Source organism: Miniopterus schreibersii (assembly GCF_964146895.1).
Source record: "Miniopterus schreibersii genome assembly, chromosome: 19".
Taxonomy (NCBI): Eukaryota; Metazoa; Chordata; class Mammalia; order Chiroptera; family Miniopteridae; genus Miniopterus; species Miniopterus schreibersii.
The window spans coordinates 11,812,590-11,829,921 of NC_138119.1; the positions used below are offsets into that span (position 1 = coordinate 11,812,590).

The window sequence follows — 17,332 nt, forward strand, 5'->3', positions numbered from 1 at the left end:
ATATTGGAAAACATTATTTTGCATTTACTCTGGAAGAGTACGAGGTTATTGTATGTGATTTAAAAATGACTTGAAAGCTTTGATAGCTTTCCAAGTAACTGAAAAAATTTCCTAACAGTCAAAGGGTAGTGGATAAGAGACAAAAGAATTGCTGGCCCTATAAAATCCAATTTTTAGGTATTCATAGTTGTACTTCCTATTTACATTTCATTTATTTTTTTGCTGCTTAGATGAACTTCCACATTTAAAGACACATCATAATTCACATTCTATATCTGCACTGCAGTCTTGTTTAATAGTTAGCTATCTTTACTACATAACTTTGAATTGAAATACTTTTACTCCCCCCCTCCCACTTCCATGTGCTTCTGAGTGGATGATTTTTCTCTTTTTGGTGAATTGGAAATATAACACAACACAATGGTAACAAAGAAAATTTTATTTTTAGCAAATGTAAACAATAATAAACAAATGGTGTTAAAATACCTCTGGTGAGACAAACTGTACAGTTAACTAAAAGAGAAATGAATCAATGTAATCTTTGTGGTATACATACAACCTATAAAGATGCAAAGATGCTCAATAGCATAATGGGATTTGTTAAAATCCTAATTAAATGTACATTAAACATGTGAGAAGATAGGACCTCTTAGTGCTAAAACAGGGGGATGGGTGGGGCATGTTCTCAGAGTCCCACTCCTTTGGTGACCCTCCCACACCACTACTTACCAGCTGCGTTCCTCTTGCTTACCCACTTTGCTTCTGCAAAATGGAAATAATACAGTAATAGAATCGACCTTCTATTGTGAGGATTAAGTGAGTAAATACATATAAAGCAGTTTTAGACAGTGTCTGGCCCCAAGTGTTCAATGCTTCCTATTATTAGAAAATAAATCTGTGCAGTATTCATCTTATCACTTCCCTACCAAAAACCCGTCACTATATCCCTTTCTTTGACCGAAGGAAGTTAACCCACTCCATCAAAATACCTTCTTGCCTTATGTTTTTGACTGTCGGTATCTCCCTTACTAGACTGTAAGCGCCCAGATCCTCTTGCACTACCAGTGCCATAGCAGACATTCAAGAATTACTGAACTTTTTTTCACCAGGGACAAAGGTCCTTAAAAGAGGGAAAACTGTAGAAAGTATTACAAATCATCATGTGACGTTTAAGCATTAAAGTACCTAAAGAGGATTTTACAAAATCAGTCATCTGCCGAGTGTCCTACCGGGCGAATCCACCACCAAGCAAAGCTTTTTAGCAAAATTGTTTTTCACTGACGTCTCTCATCGCTGACCTCTGACGCCCAGGAGGTGGGATTAGCGAGACAGCTGACTTCTTCCTCGCCCTCCCTCCTCCACTGGACCGGCTGGTTCAGTGGCCAGCCGGCCTGTGGTCGATCTGGCGTTCCCATTGGTCAGTTTCCCCGAGGAGGCTGGCGGTGGCTACGACTCCGCCCCTATGGGGGCGGGGTCTCTCGGCCGTAGGGTCTGGGGACGGTGGGGGGTTGTTGTGGCCGCCATCTTGGATTTCACGGTAGCTGTGGCGGCCGTAGGGCGCCGCGTCTTGGGAGTGGCTCGCCCCTCCCGCTCCCCCCCGCCCCGTTCGGTGGCAGCGGCTCCTCCCACTGGGGGGGTGGCGGGACGGTGGTGGCACCTACGGCTATGGCGGCAACCACTGCTAATCCCGGTGAGGAGACGGAGGACTGGGGCTCCTCTGAAGGAGGAGGGGCTGAAGGGGTTGGCAACTGAGGTGGACCCCAGGGCTGAGGGGCTGTAGTTGGAGCTGAGGGCGGGGGGACGCGCTGGGGCCGTGAGGGGGTTATGGGGGAGGGGATTGACCTGGGGGAGGGGCCCGACCCTGGGGACCTGGGGAGACCCGAGTTGGAGAGGTAGGCAGCGGGCGGGAGTTGGGGGTTCTGTGCCCCGAGTTCTGTTCGAGTTGGTGACGTTCTGGTGTTCCTTATGGTCCTTTTTCCACTCTGCCCACCGGAGGTGCTTGACGCTGAATAGCTGGGGAGAGTGGCTCAGTTTACTGTAAAAGTAGTTTGGACTCATAAACGCTGAACCACGTTGCTATTTGAGGGGCTACTTCTAAACGTTTAAACGTTTAGATTTTAGTTTAAGTGTTAAAATATTTGAATGTATTCTCACAGTTTCTCTAGGGTGTACCTCCGCTCTCCCTCCCCCTCTGCCACGGGCTATCCTTTGAAACTTGGGTTTATGTATTAAGAGGCGCCTCTTAGTGTCTTTAACTGCTGAGGGCGGAGGTTTCTGAAATGGTTGAAGGTTCAGGGCAGATCTTAACAACAGCAAGCATCCAGAAACTCATGTTTTAAATACTGTTAGGTGTTCGTGGAGGCATTTCCCATTTTTAAAGAAAAGTTCAGTTCCATGCCATTTCTCAATGAACATCTCTTCAAAAGGGAGAGCATGGACATTTAAAAAAAAAAAATCTAGCCAGTCATGTCTAAGAGATGGAGCGAGGTGTATGTAGTGCATCAGGTCTAGACAGATCAGGTCTTCAAATTCCTAGTCCCAGTCCTCTTTCCACTATATTACAGTTATTTACCCATAGGAAGTAATTCATTTTAGGGGTCCTAGTTTATCTTGCTGACCTTGACCATTCTCTTGCAAAATAAAATCCCTTTTTAGAAATCCCTGTCTTTAATACACTTTTTTTTTTTTTAAAGAAGTGAGGATGAATTTCTTGAAAATGTCGCGATGGAAGGGATTCAGTTCTGTCCCCACATTGCAGTTTAAATTGGATTTCTTTCGTGTCTCCAAAGTCTGTTATTTTGCAATATCCAGGTTTTGCTATTAGAGTTGAATCACTGAAATTTACTGTCTTTCCTAACCACATTTCTGGGAACAGAACTATTTAAAGAAGTAATTTGTCACACGTCAGTATCATATTTTTAAATCTTAAGAGTTTTTTTTAGAGGAAAAGGAGATAAAATTCCATTGCAGGAAGTGCCGAGTGATGGAATCAAACCGGAAAGATGCTATTATTATGGCCTTGTAGTAAAATAACATAATTCCTAACTGGGGAGTAAATAAACAAGATTTTAAACTGATAAGACATTGCAAAATACTTATATAACCCTAGTCAAGTTGCAAAGCATTTCTGTTATTAAGAGGTGGCCTGGGTAAACAAGTTTAGTGCATATGTCAGAAGCTTTTTTTTCTAGTAGTGGGTGGAGTTGCTCTATTTTGTTGTGTTTTTTTTTCCAACAGTAACCAGAATGACAATCACTTGACCACATTTTCATTAGCTGATTATTACCAGCTTAAATCTGTAAGCAGACATATTGTATATTTGTGCCAAATCTTTGCTAATGAAACAGTTGATTTTGTTTATTGTCCTTTGGCAGTACACTTCTGCAATTTTTAGATTTCTTTTTTGATGTTGAAAAATTCTTCAGCTCTTCCAAGTTATTGATCCCATATTCAACACATTATAATTAAATTATAAAATGTATTTTTTCTTCATTTCTTTTGCCACTTTGTATCAGAAGAAAGATCATAGATGCATTGTGGACTTTTAGTAGCCTGTTGCATTTTGGGAGATGAAGACCATGAATGGAGGGACACAGGGTGGAAATGTACTGTGCTTAGTGGGGGAAAAAAAGTAAATGGTTTTCGGGTCAAAATTATTTGTTGCATGGTCAAACCTTTTCTTAGAGCCATTTTAGGGACTAGCGACGTCATACCTATTTCTTTGATTTTTTTTCCTACTTTTTTTTGCTGCTGGTTGTTTCCCTACAGTTCATGTTAGTTCTATCTTTACATATGTCTGCAAAAGGTTTTTGTTTTGTAATAATTATTTAACTGTTCTCTTTAAGCTTCATTTAATTCTTAGCATTAATAACAATGCTTGATCATTTTAATTGTACTTAGAGTATGATTTAGGGACAGTTGGTGGCCCTTTAGTTGCAGGGGACCCGATTTCTTTGCATCTTCATTGTCTTAACATGATGCTGGATTAAGGGAAAGAGTAAGAAACAGTTTATACTCTACTCTCTTAAGAGTTATGCTAAAGTAATACTTCTAATATGATGATGGCTTTTTTTCTTCATGAATTGATAATTCTTTATATTCTATTATTTTTTACTAATTCTACTTACCATTGGCAAATAGGAGTGGGTGGGTAGGTAGTCCAGGAAGTCTTAGGCTGTATCTTTGTCAATAGAATACTAACAGTTTTGAGGAACACTTTTAAAATTGCATGCATGATTTGTAATGCATTGACTACGATGCTGGTAGGGAAGAGAGTAGGTATTTGATTTACAACAGTATTCAAACCAAAGATGTGAATGAATTTGTAAGAGTATAGGTTTTCCTTTTTTTTTTTTTTAATATATCTTTATTGATTTCAGAGAGAGGAAAGGAGAGGGAAAGAAACATCAATGATGAGAGCTTCATTGATCGGCTGCCTCCTGCAAGCCCCCAACTGGGGATAGAGCCCGCAACCTGGGCATGTGCCCTGACCGGGAATTGAACCCTGATCGCCTGAATCCTAGGTCGATGCTCAATCGCTGAGCCAAGCCCGGCTGGGCGGTTTTTCCTTTCTTAATTCTTGTATTCTCTTTAGTAGAATTCTCTTTTTGTGCTACTATTAGGTACCATTTATATGTGGATGGAGAATTAGACAGCAAAGGAAAGAATTCTGTTTGAGTTTGTAAGGTTGATATTTAGGAAAAATTTTCCTTTTTACATAATTTCGCCTATATAAATTGTAGTTTTAAAAGCATCAACAAAATTCTTACCCATTGTCTTTACTTACCTTTTTTCAAATATAGGAAAATAAGAATTTATGCAGTGTAAAATTAAGATACTAAGATACTTTTTTGTTATATTCTATTGCAAAAAAACTTTTTTTTTTTAATCCTCACCGAGGATATTTTTCCCATTGCTTTTTCAGAGAGAGTGGAATGGGGAGAGAGAGAGAGAGAAATATTGATGTGAGAGAGACACATCTATCGGTTGCCTCCTGCGTGTGCACCGACTGGCTGGAGCCTGCAACCAAGGTATGTGCCTTTGGACCCTTCAGTCCAGGGGCCGACACTCTAACCACTGAGCACGTGGGCGAGGGCCAAAGAAACGTTTAAAAAAGTGTTTATATTTTCAATTTAACAATTGAAATGTAATTAACATTTTTTAAAAAGAGCCTTAATCTGCATACTTTTTATGCTATCAGATTTGTGGCATCAACCTGAATCTTCTCCATTTTCTTAGAAATTAAGAAGTAAATACTTCTGCTTTTTTGAAACTCTAGTTTTCTTGTTGTTTTGAAATAATGGTCACTCAGCTTAGTTTTTTGCATTCCAGCTCTACCCCTCTATCAGTTCAACAGATGAGACTAATAAGTTGTCTTATGGTCGTTTTGTGAAAGTTTTTTGTGATTCTCTGCTATGGATGGCTACCTTCTAAAGTAGTAACAATAGGAATTTCCACAGTAATTGATCTTCAAAAACTAAATTGCAACACTCAAGGAAACAAAACCTTTTTAGAAATTATTTTACTTACGCCATGACATCTTGGGGGTATTTAATTCCCAAACTAGTAAAATTTGAATTAAGCTTTCTTGTATTTTCATCTATTTAAAAGATATCTTTAGTTGAATAATCTTTAACATACTATTTTTTTATGTGCTTACCAGTATGTCCTTTATATCTGTTTCCCTTCTTAACTTTTCTGTATTTTTCATGATGATCATAGTTTTGTATTCTTTTATGTATTTATCTGGTTATCACTTTTTTTTTTTGCATAAAAGCATTTTTAAACATATAAAAATATTAAAACATATAAAACATTTAAAACCATATAAAAGAAATATTTAAAATAGATATATTTAAATGTTTAAACATCTATATTTTTAGTTATTTTAATCATAATTATCCATGCATATATTTGACTTAGTTTTTATATGACTTGTTACAAAAACATCAGTCTTCTACTCCCCTCTCTGTTTCTTCCCAGTGACAACCATTTTTATATATTTTAAGCAAACTTTTTGTTTAAATAAAATGTCTCTGATGTAAAAGACTCCAGTTTTCAAATTGAAGGGACCAGACCGGTGAATGAAAACACAGCCGTATCAAGGCACATTATCATGAAATTGCAGCATCAGATGCAAAGAGCATACTACAAGCTCCAGAGAGAAGAAAAAGTCAGTCCAAAAGAATCAGGAATCGTCTTGTCTTGTTTCTCAGTGGTCACACAGGAAAGTAGAAGAAAATGAATGCCTTCAAAATTCTGAGACAAAATAATTTCCAACTTAGAATTCCCTATCTAGGCAAACTATCACTTAGTGAAATAGAAGAAAGATATTTTCATACATACGTCCACAGTCTCCCTTATACTCTTTTTTTTTTTTTTGGAACTCTAGAGGATGTGCTTCATCAGTAGGAGAGAGTAAACCAAGAAAAAAAAACAGAGTACAGGAAAGAGGCAGGACCTTAGGAGAAAACTGTTTGCACGTTGCAGTTAGTTTCCCAGGTTTCAGTTTGGACCCTCACTTTCAACTTTTCCTGGTGTTCTCCAGACCAGAAGCCCTCTGGTTTACATTCTCCAGAGAATAAATCAGTCGTTTGACAGAGTGGAGGAGGGGCAGTTTTTCTGCTAGAAGGAACCAGGGAGAAGATCTGGGAATCCACCAACTGCTTAAACAGATGTTGAACCAATCCTATTAATTTTGGCTTTTATTCATCCTGCACCCCACCCCAACCCCTCACCAGTTCCTGAGACTTTGGAGAATTTCAACATGTAAATTGGGTTTGGTTTTCTTGTTTTTTCCTTGCTGGCTTAGGAGTGAGTTCCTGTGGGTCTACCAAGGCAGTTGTTCCCAGTTTCCAAAAATTTATTGTTCTGTTCTTTCTCCCATTTTTCTATCCATGTTTTATATTGTATAAAATTGTTTTTCTTTTTTATATATATTTTTTGGGGGGAGAGAAGACAGTAAAAGTAGTTGTATACATTTAACCTATCATCCTTATTCAGAAGTTGCATAGTTTACAATTTTAGAGGTTCCTTTACCTTTTCATCCTGCTATCATACTAATTTAGGCCTTTACCACCTCATTTTTTATTAGTCTAATTTGTCTTCCTGCTTCTATTACTTCAAACTTTAAATCTGTCAGATTAATCTTTTAAATTACATTTTCTTTTTGTCACTCTGACTTAATGGTATATTTTGTCTTTCAGTTGTTGAATCAGATCTAAGATTTTATCTTGGCATTCAAAGCCTTCTCACAGTTGGGTAGCACTTGACATCTCTTTTTTTCTCCCATAGATTCTCTCCTCTATGCAGGCCTGTTTCCCTACAACTTTTCACAGCTATTTTCATACCTTCCTTTAGGATTTGCTCATGTCTTTTTTTTCTATGTGGAATGCCTCCTTTACTTTTTTTTGAGGCCCCACTTGACCTACCTTTTTGAAACTTCCTGACTGGCTGCCTGCCTGCCTTGTTTCCTTTGGGTTTTCCTTCCTATTGAGGGCCTTCTCTGTGCTAGGGATTGTGCCAGACCTTAATTTAAACCATGTCAGAGTCATCTTTTCTTTTTCTAAATTCTTCTAACTCTTAGATCCGTTTGTAAACCTATTACTAAAAGTATGAACTTTATTTCTTTTATGGGAAAATTTTGCTTTTTCTTAGGAAAGTTACATTAGCTATTTAAAATTTACAGGATGAAATAGAGAAATATACCTATAAAATTAGTAAACATTTGAAGGATTGCCAAAACCAGAGCTGGTGGAGGTATGGATAATTTGATACTGGTAAGGCTCTTAATTGATACAACCTTTTGGAAGGTAATGGGCAAAGTTTTAAATGTGCTCCCTTAGACCCAGCCAGTCATTCAGAAATTTGTTAATATGGAAATACTGTTGGCACCAGTGTATAAGGATACACGAGGATATTCATTGAAACATAATGATAGTGATAGTTTGAATTTCATAAATACAGGTGTGGGCAAAAGTAGGTTTGCAGTTCATATGGAAAATAATATAATACTTAAATAGTAATACAAGAATAAACTGTGTTTCACGTACTCACAACTGTATACCTACTTTTGCCCACCTTTTTTTTTACATTTGTACTATGAAGTACTGTATAGCTATTAAAAAGAGTGAGCCAACTTTGTATTTATTGACATGGTATACCTTCCATGGTATACATGGAAAAAATAAAGTATTTAGAACAAATATAACATGGTCTCTCCTTTTTTTAAAAAAATATGTCTTTATTGATTTCAGAGAGGAAGGGAGAGGGGGGAGAGAAAGAAACATCAATGATGAGAGAGTCCTCATTGACCAGCTGCCTCCTATATGCCCCTGACTGGGGACTGATCCCGCAACCCTGCATGTGCCCTGACTGAGAATCGAACCTTGATCTCCTAGATCCTAGGTTGATGCTCAACTGCTGAGCCACACCTGGTCGGGCATCTCTCTCCTTTTTTATGTAAAAGTTACCAAAATGCCTATAATATATTTATATAGGGAAAGGACAGAAAAGAGTCATATAAAAATGTTAACAGCAGTTACCCATAGGGTGAAAGTGGAATTTGGGTATGTGTGTGGAGGATTTTACTTTTGACTGTTAATTCAGTATTATTTGACTCTCTTTAGAAACTTCTACATTTGATTTTCTGTATACCCATATTGCATTTTAATATTTTACTTTTGTAATAAAATAATAATGGCAAAATCAGTTAGCGTTTTGGTATTTGATATATTTTTATAAAGCTCTGTTTAAGGAGTACTTCAAGTATGTCAGGTACTATCTAAGCACTTTTCACATGCCATATCTAATGTAATCTTCCTCAAAGGTAAGGTACTGTTATTACAAAGAGATTAAGTAATTTGTCCAAGGTTGTACAAGTGCTACGTGGTATAACCCTAGGTTTGGAGTCCAGATTTATCTAACTTCTGAGTTTGATCTGTGTTCTCTCAGATTTTCAGTGTGTGACACACACACACACACACACACACATGGATACATTCATTTTTTTGAAATTGGGATCATGCATTTTCTGGTTATAAAAGTAATATATGCTTAATGTGTGGATATACAGAAAATCAAATGTAGAAGTCTCTAAATGCCATCCCAGAGATAACCACTGTTAATAGTTTATTGTATAACATTTGCCCACTCCATCCCAGAGATAACCACTGTTAATAGTTTATTGTATAACATTTGCCCACTCCAAGATATTATCCATACTATTTCTAGAACTTAATAGGCATGCTTTTACCTCCTGGCATTTGCTCTTTTTCTAGAATGCATTTTCCCCAAATACCTTCATGGTTTATTCCCTTAAGGTAATCAAAAGTGCTGAGTATTGACACAGGAGCAGGAAAATATATTAATATAGAAGTATAGAAAGAGATCAGTTATCTATAGATACTTAAAGTGTAATAAAGGAATCACTTCAGATAAGTGTGGAAAGGATGGGCTTTTCAGCAAATGATATTAGAATAATTAGCTATCCATTGGGAAGAAAGTAGAGTCCTATTTTATGCTAGGTAGGCATATGGTAGTAAATTCTAGATGGGTTAAAAATCTAAATGTGGCCCTGACTGGTATAACTCAAGAGTGTTATCCCTTTCACTGAAAGTTCCAGGTTCAGCTCTTGTCAGGGTACATACCTAGGTTGTGGGTTCAATCCCTGGTTGGGGCTTGTGTGGGAGGTGGCTGATTGATGTCTCTCTCCCATCAACGTTTCTCTTTCCTCCCCTTTCTAAAATCGATTTAAAAAAAATCTAAATGTGAAAAACAAGCATAAGAAAATTTGGAAATACGCTGGAGGTTAGGGAGCTTTCCTAAGCAAGACAAAAATCCAGAAATTATTTAGGAAAACATTGATAAATTTAACAACATAGAAATGCAAAATGCATATAGTTATTTGTAATACATAGTAGACAAATGACTCAATATATTTTATATACTGATAGATCCTATAATTAGAAAAATCCATATTCAGCATAAAAATATTAAAGATAATGAAGTCAACTCATTGATTTCAGATGACTAATAAATATACAAGGAAACATAGTGCAAATTAAAACTGTATTTTTTTATTGACTTTTTGGGGTGACACCGGTTAATAAAGTTACAGGTTTCAGATGTAATAATGTACTATTTTTATCTACCAGGTTTGGTAAAATTAAAAAGTATAATATCCAGTGCTGGTGAGGGAAATAGTTACTCTTTTATCCTGTTAGTGAGAGCATAAATTGTAGTACCCTTTTTGGAATGTAATTTAGCGGTATCCATCAAAATTTTAAATGCTTATGTACTTGGACACAGTGAATTCCATTTCTAGGAATCTATCCTAAAATAGCAAAAGAGAATTTAAAGTATAGGTAAATGTCCTTGGAGCATTATTTATAATAGTAAAAAAAAAAGTAAAAAAGTTATAGGTAGAATAACATATAGTATATTTATATAATTGAAATAGTAAAAAAGAATGAGGTATACATGTGTGTGATTTTGTTTGTGTGCACGAATATCCATGATGTATAGAAAACAAGTTACAGATCAGGGTTCCATTTTTATTTTAAAATGTGCCTGTTTTTGATTAGAGAGAGAGGTATATATAATCTGAGGTAAAAATAAGAGACAAGATTAGCTTAACTGTTAACAGTGGTTCTTTCTGGGGAATGAGATTGAATTGGAAGGAGAGGGGAGGGGTAAAGGGAACAGGAAAGGGGGCCATAAGGAGGAACTTAGATTTTTACTCTATATAATTTTTTTGAGTATTGGAATTTAGGTAATATTTATTTTTGGGTTTTCTGTATTTTTTTAAATAAAATAAATGAAAGTAGTTAATGAGTGCAATTTGTGTGCATGTTTTAGATTAATATTATGTAGCTATTACAAGTTTTTAAAAGGCTGTAGAATACATAATAGTACTCCCTCTTCCAAACTCTTTTGAAGTAGGGGGAACTGAAGTATAGGGAAATCTTTTACCCATGTAAGAATTCAAGAAGAGCCATTTGGATATGAGCATTTGTGTTTTCTAGCAAACTACTGTGATTTTTATCTATAGCTTGGGCCTTTCCTCTGGACAACTTGATGATTATGATGGTGATGGTGATTATAAGCAAGGACCATCTTTTTTAAAACACGTGTTTGTTTTTCACCGACAGAAATAACATCAGATGTACCATCATTGGGTCCAGCCATTGCCTCTGGAAACCCTGGGCATGGGATTCAAGGTGGAGGAGCCATTGTCCAGAGGCCTGTTAAGCGGCGACCAGGGTAAGTTTGGGGTATATTGTGTCATGAATGTCTCTCCTAATAACCAGCCTGACTTACTAGTTGCTGAACCCTTTTGGCTATTCCTAACCCTCTCGCTTCAACTGGTTGCTTACCACACTACTCTCAAATAACTCTTTTTAGTCCCTGGACTTAAAAAAAAAAATACAGAATTGATGTTTATGTCTAAGTTTCTTATAAGCAGTTTGTTTTTAAAGCCAAAAATTTCTGCAACTTAAAGTACTACAACTGTTGCTGATGTTTTTGTTAGGCTTTTTACTTTTATGAACTTAGAGAATGCTGAACCCTGGAATATTTCTTTTCTAAGTTATTGATATGTTGCTTGATTGGGAATGCAGAGTCTATTCAGTTCCAAATGTAATTATGAAATGCCTGATTAGCATAAGGCTTTGTGATTGCTAGTAGGTTATGAAGATAAATAAGACACAGTCCTTTAAGTTGCTTATGTTCTGAGAGGGATCATCATTCCACTAATACAAGATAGAATATGCTAAGCTTGCTAAGAAAGGTACAAATACAGTGCTGTGTGTTTCACCGTATGGGAAGTATGGGAATACTATAATTGGTTGGTAAAGACTGGAAAAGACTTCAGAAAAGGAGATTGCTTTAGAAAGGCCTGGCAACATGGGTAGTATTTTTATCTTTTTTGACATTAAAATTTCCTTTTTTCTTTTCTTTTTAAAAAGTATGTGGTTAACATTGTAGCTAGTCTTTAAGTTTTATCCTGCCAATAGTAATGCAAGAGTGATTCCTGGATTAAGGTGGTAACATGAGTAAGATTTGGTATATCTCCATGGGCTTTACACATTTTTACTTCTTTACTGAGACATAGGGTGAATAAATAACTCACCCAGGGTTCTAAAGCAAGTGGAAGATCCGTGATGTGAACCTTGGGAGGTTAGCTTTAGAGTCCACTCTCTCAAACATAGTGCTATGGCTATATCTAATCAATTGCAAACAGTTAGAAGCAATATAAATATCAAAATTAGGGGCTTGGTTAAGTTATAGTATATTTTAAAATGGAATACTGTATAGCTATTAGAAGTGACAAATATGTATCAGTACAGAAAAATGTTCTTGGGAAAAGAGGTTACAGTATATGTAATATACCACTATCAGAAATATATATAACGTGCATAGCAAAAACACTGAAAGGATACTTATCAAATTTCTGGGTTATGGGTTTATGGGAGACTTATTTTTTTCTTTTGTTTTTAATTATTTCCAGATTTTTGAAATGAATGGTGTGTGTATTGGTAATCAGGAAACGATATTAAAAGAAGCAATACACATTCTTCTTTTTTAATTTTTTATTGATTTCAGAGAGAGGAAGGGAGAGGGAAAGATGGAAACATCAATGAGAGAGAATCACTGATCAGCTGCCTCCATCATGCCCCCTACTGAGGATCGAGCCGGCAATTGGGGCATGTGCCCTGACCTGGAATCAAACAGTGATCTCCTGGTTCATGGGGTGACACTCAACCATTGAGCCACACAGGCCAGGAATTACACATTCTTTTAAAGAAAGATTGGAAAATACAAAAAGTTAGAAAGAAGAATAAAATAGCAATAAATAATTCTACTACCCAAAGTCACCTCTCATCAGTTTTTTAGTGTAATTCCTTTATTCTTTATATGTAGGTCTTTTTTAATAGTTATGTAATTATATAGTTTTATATAGTCTGGTCTTTTCACCTAATCATATATAATCTCTCTTTTTCATACTGTTTCATGTTCTATGTATACATAATTTTTAATAGTTACATAAAGGGATGTATTTAATTCCTATTTTGAGACATATAAGTTGTTTTGAAGATTTTGCTATTATATGTAGTAAAGCTCAATGAATATCTTTGTACAAATTTTTCCTCTACTCGTTATTTCTTTAGGATAGATTCTTAGAAATGTTGTTATTGGGTAGATTTATACAGGTATTTCGGGACCACAGAGAGAAAGAGGAACAAACATTTCAAGATTGATTCTGCATACATATATACCCATCTAGAGGCCCATAATACCAGTTTGTCACACTAGTATAGATGCCAAGAGATCACTGGGTTAAGGTAGTAATGTGTGTAATGTTTAAGTTTAATAGAGTACAGAGATTAATAGGAGACTGGTTTACCTTGTTACCTATAATCTTTCCTAATTCCCTGAAAGTCACCTCTGCCTTTGGTACTTTCATTGAACAACAGTAGCATATTGATTATGCTTCTCACTCAGCACTTTCCCATTCTCACTTGTTTTATATTTTGTATTTGTGTATTCAAAGAGTCTCATTTTCACCTCATCTAGCACAGTGTCTTGAGTGTAGCATATATTACATGTTTATTAGAAAAATGAAGGAAAAAAGCAGTATTTAACAACCTTTTGAGGTCTTAAATCACTCTTATGTAATATCACTGTTTTGAAAGATGCTTCAGAAAGCTGGTAACACAGCTTAGAGTAGACTATAGAAATTAAAAACGGGCCTGAATTATTCATATACTTTTTTTTAAGTGGGTTCCTACTCCTTTTGTAGAGGTTGTATTCTGATGTAAAACTTTTGCAAAGGTTAACTGCTACCCTAGGAAAATGTAAGGTAGCAGTAGGTACCCTTTTCTGATTGCCCAATTTCTTTATCCATTTTGATACAACGAGAAGAGGTAACGTAGCTTTGTTTGACTTTACTTCCTATTTCCTTCTTCCATTTGGGTGGGTGTTCAGGTAGCTTGTAGGTTGAGAATATTTAATATCTTAATGTTCTGTATTATCAGTAGGCTTACACTATTTATTGTTGGCTTTCCTCAGGTTGGATTTTGATGATGATGGAGAAGGGAACAGTAAATTTTTGAGGTAAGATTTTGAAAAACTTTCTCTAGATTTCTAATACTAAAAATTAGTTTATGATCTTTATATTTCTGACTTGTATTATTTTTGTCTTTAGGCCTAAGGAGAATACTTCATTCTAAAACTAAGTTTTTCTATTATATTGTACCCTGTAAAATTTTCAAGCATTCTTTTAATAGCTGCTGAGGAAGGAGCTCTTTGAGAGGAAAGCAGATAATTTACAAGACCATTTGTGTCAGTTATCTATTGCTGTGTGTGTCGCTTAAAAACAATGATTTCTTATTTCTCAGAATTCTGTGGATTGGCTAGGTGGGTAATTATTCTGCTGATCTTTCCTAGACTCGCTTATAGGACTATGTTCAGCTGGCTGGTCAGCTGGGAACTTGACTCAGCTGATGTGGCTGTATATCTCTTTCTTTGTGTTCCTTTATCCTTAAGGAAGCCAGGAGGTCAGGCTGAATTTCTTTACATGGTGATGGCTACAATCCAGAGGGTAAATCCTTATCCTTTGGGTTGCAGGTTTTATTATACCTTATGATAAGTAAATGCTTATCAAGCCTGTGCTCTGTATTGACATTTGCTGATCTTCCATTGGCCAAAGCAAATCATATGTTTAAGTCTGAGTCAATGTAGGGGCCCTACATAAGGAAGTAGATACTGGGAGGTGTAACTCATTGGTGGGTCATTCTCTGAAACCCATTGATGAGAATTCTCCTACAGAGCAGGAATTGGAATTGTTATTTTTGAGTATTGACTCTGGTGAAGCACTGAGAATGCACTTTTCAGTATATTGATGGAGTTCATTTAGAGATGGGAAATATTTATTCTTGCAGAGACCAATTCCTTGGCTCTGTTTTTAAGTAAAGAAAGCAGTAAGAGTCGAAAAAAGGAGGATAACTTGACTGCAACCTACCTTTTTTCTTTTTCTAAGATTTTTAAATTGATTTTTAGAGAGGAAGGGAGAGGAAGAGAGAGAGAAACATTCATCGGCTGCTTCCTGTATGCCCCCCCCCCCCCCCCCCCCCCCGCAGATCAAACCCAAAGCCCGGTCATGTGCCCTGACTGGGAATTGAACTGGCAACCTTTCAATGCATGGGACGATGCCCAACCAACTGAGCCAGACCGGCCGGGCAACCTGTTTTTTTCTTTCTAAAGTTGAAAATACAGGGCTGGGCAAAAGTAGGTTAATAATAAGACAAGGGTAAATTCTGTTTCTCATATACATCTGTAAACCTACTTTTGCCCACCCCTGTATGTACATGCATTCAAGTTTGAGAAGCACTATTCTATAAATTTATTTTTCTTTAAGAAACATATCTTTATTGATTTCAGAGAGAGGGAGGGGGGTAGAGAGAGAGAAAGAGAGAAACATCAATGATGAGAGAGTCATTGATTGTCTGCCTCCTGTACGCCCCCCACTGGGAATCGAGCCCGAAACCTGGGCATGTGTCCTAACTGGGAATTGAACCTCGATCTCCTGGATCCTAGGTCTATGCTCAACTGCTGAGCCACACCAGGCCGGGTGAGAAGCATTATTCTAGATACTAGTAACTCTGACATTGTACCTAGAGTTTCATAGCCTTGACATTCTTAAAAATTATTTCATAGATGTTTGGAGAATATAACAACATGATATATGAACAAAGTGATGACGAGATAATAAATTACAACTTTTAAAAGTAGCATGCACCAGAGATTGATTTATACATATAATGCAAGTAAGGCCAGAGTAGAAAATTCCAATTATTTAAAAAAATGTATTGACTGTCAAAGAAATTTTGCAATACATCTCTCAGGCATACTGACCCACTTGGTAAGATGAATTGTGATAGCCTTTTTTTATGGTTGGGGAAAGGACAAATGCACTTTTTTAGATTTGCATATATAGTTGACTCTTGAACAACATGGGGGTTATGGGCACCGACCCCCACACAGTTGAAAATTTGAGTATAACTTTTGACTCTCCCAAAACTTAAGTCATTCCTTGGTATCCACAGAGGATCTGTTCCAGGACTTGCCCACAAATACCAAAATCCATGGCTGCTTAAGTTCCTTACATAAAATGGCATAGAGCAATGCATACCTTAAGCCCGTTGCATCACGAATTCCAAACCACGAATCTAAAATACTACTTCAAACATAGTTGGTTGAATCTGCAGATGTGAAACCCAGGGATTTAGAGGGCCAACTCTATATTTATTGAAAAAAATTTACATATAAGTGGACCCACACAGTTCAAACCTGTGTTGTTCAAGTGTCAGCTGTAGTTTGTGACTACCAGATTTTATAGAAATAAAGGCAGTGATTCAAGGCTAGAGCTAATTGATAGATATATATAAGACTAGTGGTTACCTCTATGCCATTCATATATACAACACAATTCCACTAAGAGTGTTTACCATTATAATTAGGGATTCCCAATTGGAGGAATTCCCAGAAGAACAGTTTGAAAAAGCCTATCTTCCCCAGACATTAAAACCTCTTATTGATACTCAATTTCTCAAGAACTGTAGAATTATTTTCTCCAATATTTTGCAAATATTTCTTTATGGTGGCCAAATCACAGCTGTTGTTTTCGAGACTATCTGAAGAGTTCAGCAACTAGTCAGTAGCTAGCAATATAAACCTTAACTTTAAACATTACTTAAAAAAAAAAAAATCACTGACAGAACTCAGCATTATAAAACTAAACAATGGCAAGCTATTTACAACATGAGCATCCTCTGTGTAAAAACAAAAACTGAGATGATGAGTGTATGTATGTGCACACATATACATTTAAACATATATGCACTGAATATTTCTGGAAGGATACTCAATAAACTAGAAACTATAGTTGTCTAAGGGGAAAGGCTCTGAAGGTCTGAAGTAAAATGGAGGTGTATTTTCACCTCATATAACTTTGCACTGTTTAAAATTTTTGCAACAAAATATATTACTTTGTAAATAAAATAAACTAATCAAATCTGGGCACTCACATAATAAAATAATTATTTAAAAAAATAGGGCTCCTTTATTTCTTAAGTAGTTGTTACTCTGCAGTGCAGATACTACCTAGATAATACTATATAAAGAACTCCTACAACTCAATAACAACACCAACAACAAAAATAAATGATTAAAAAATGGACAAAGGCCCAGCTGGGCGTGGCTCAGCGGTTGAGCATCAACCTAGGATCCAGGTGATGAGGGTTAAATTCCCAGTCAGGGCACATGCCCTGGT

General features: G+C 36.4%; 1 protein-coding gene across 7 annotated transcripts in view; it reads left to right on the forward strand.

The window, feature by feature from the left end:
- The first annotated feature begins 1,475 nt into the window (after positions 1 to 1,475).
- ARNT (aryl hydrocarbon receptor nuclear translocator) overlaps positions 1,476 to 17,332 on the forward strand; it is a 44,994-nt gene continuing 29,137 nt past the window's right edge. For 6 of the 7 annotated variants that reach the window (XM_081120599.1, XM_081120601.1, XM_081120602.1 and 3 more), the window contains exons 1-3: positions 1,500 to 1,690; positions 11,151 to 11,262; positions 14,071 to 14,115. In XM_081120599.1, coding sequence (XP_080976725.1) covers positions 1,666 to 1,690; positions 11,151 to 11,262; positions 14,071 to 14,115 — 182 coding nt within the window. In that variant the 5' untranslated portion in view covers positions 1,500 to 1,665. Of the gene's footprint in view, positions 1,691 to 11,150; positions 11,263 to 14,070; positions 14,116 to 17,332 lie in introns of all 7 variants that reach the window. The other variant, XM_081120600.1, reaches the window with a different exon arrangement.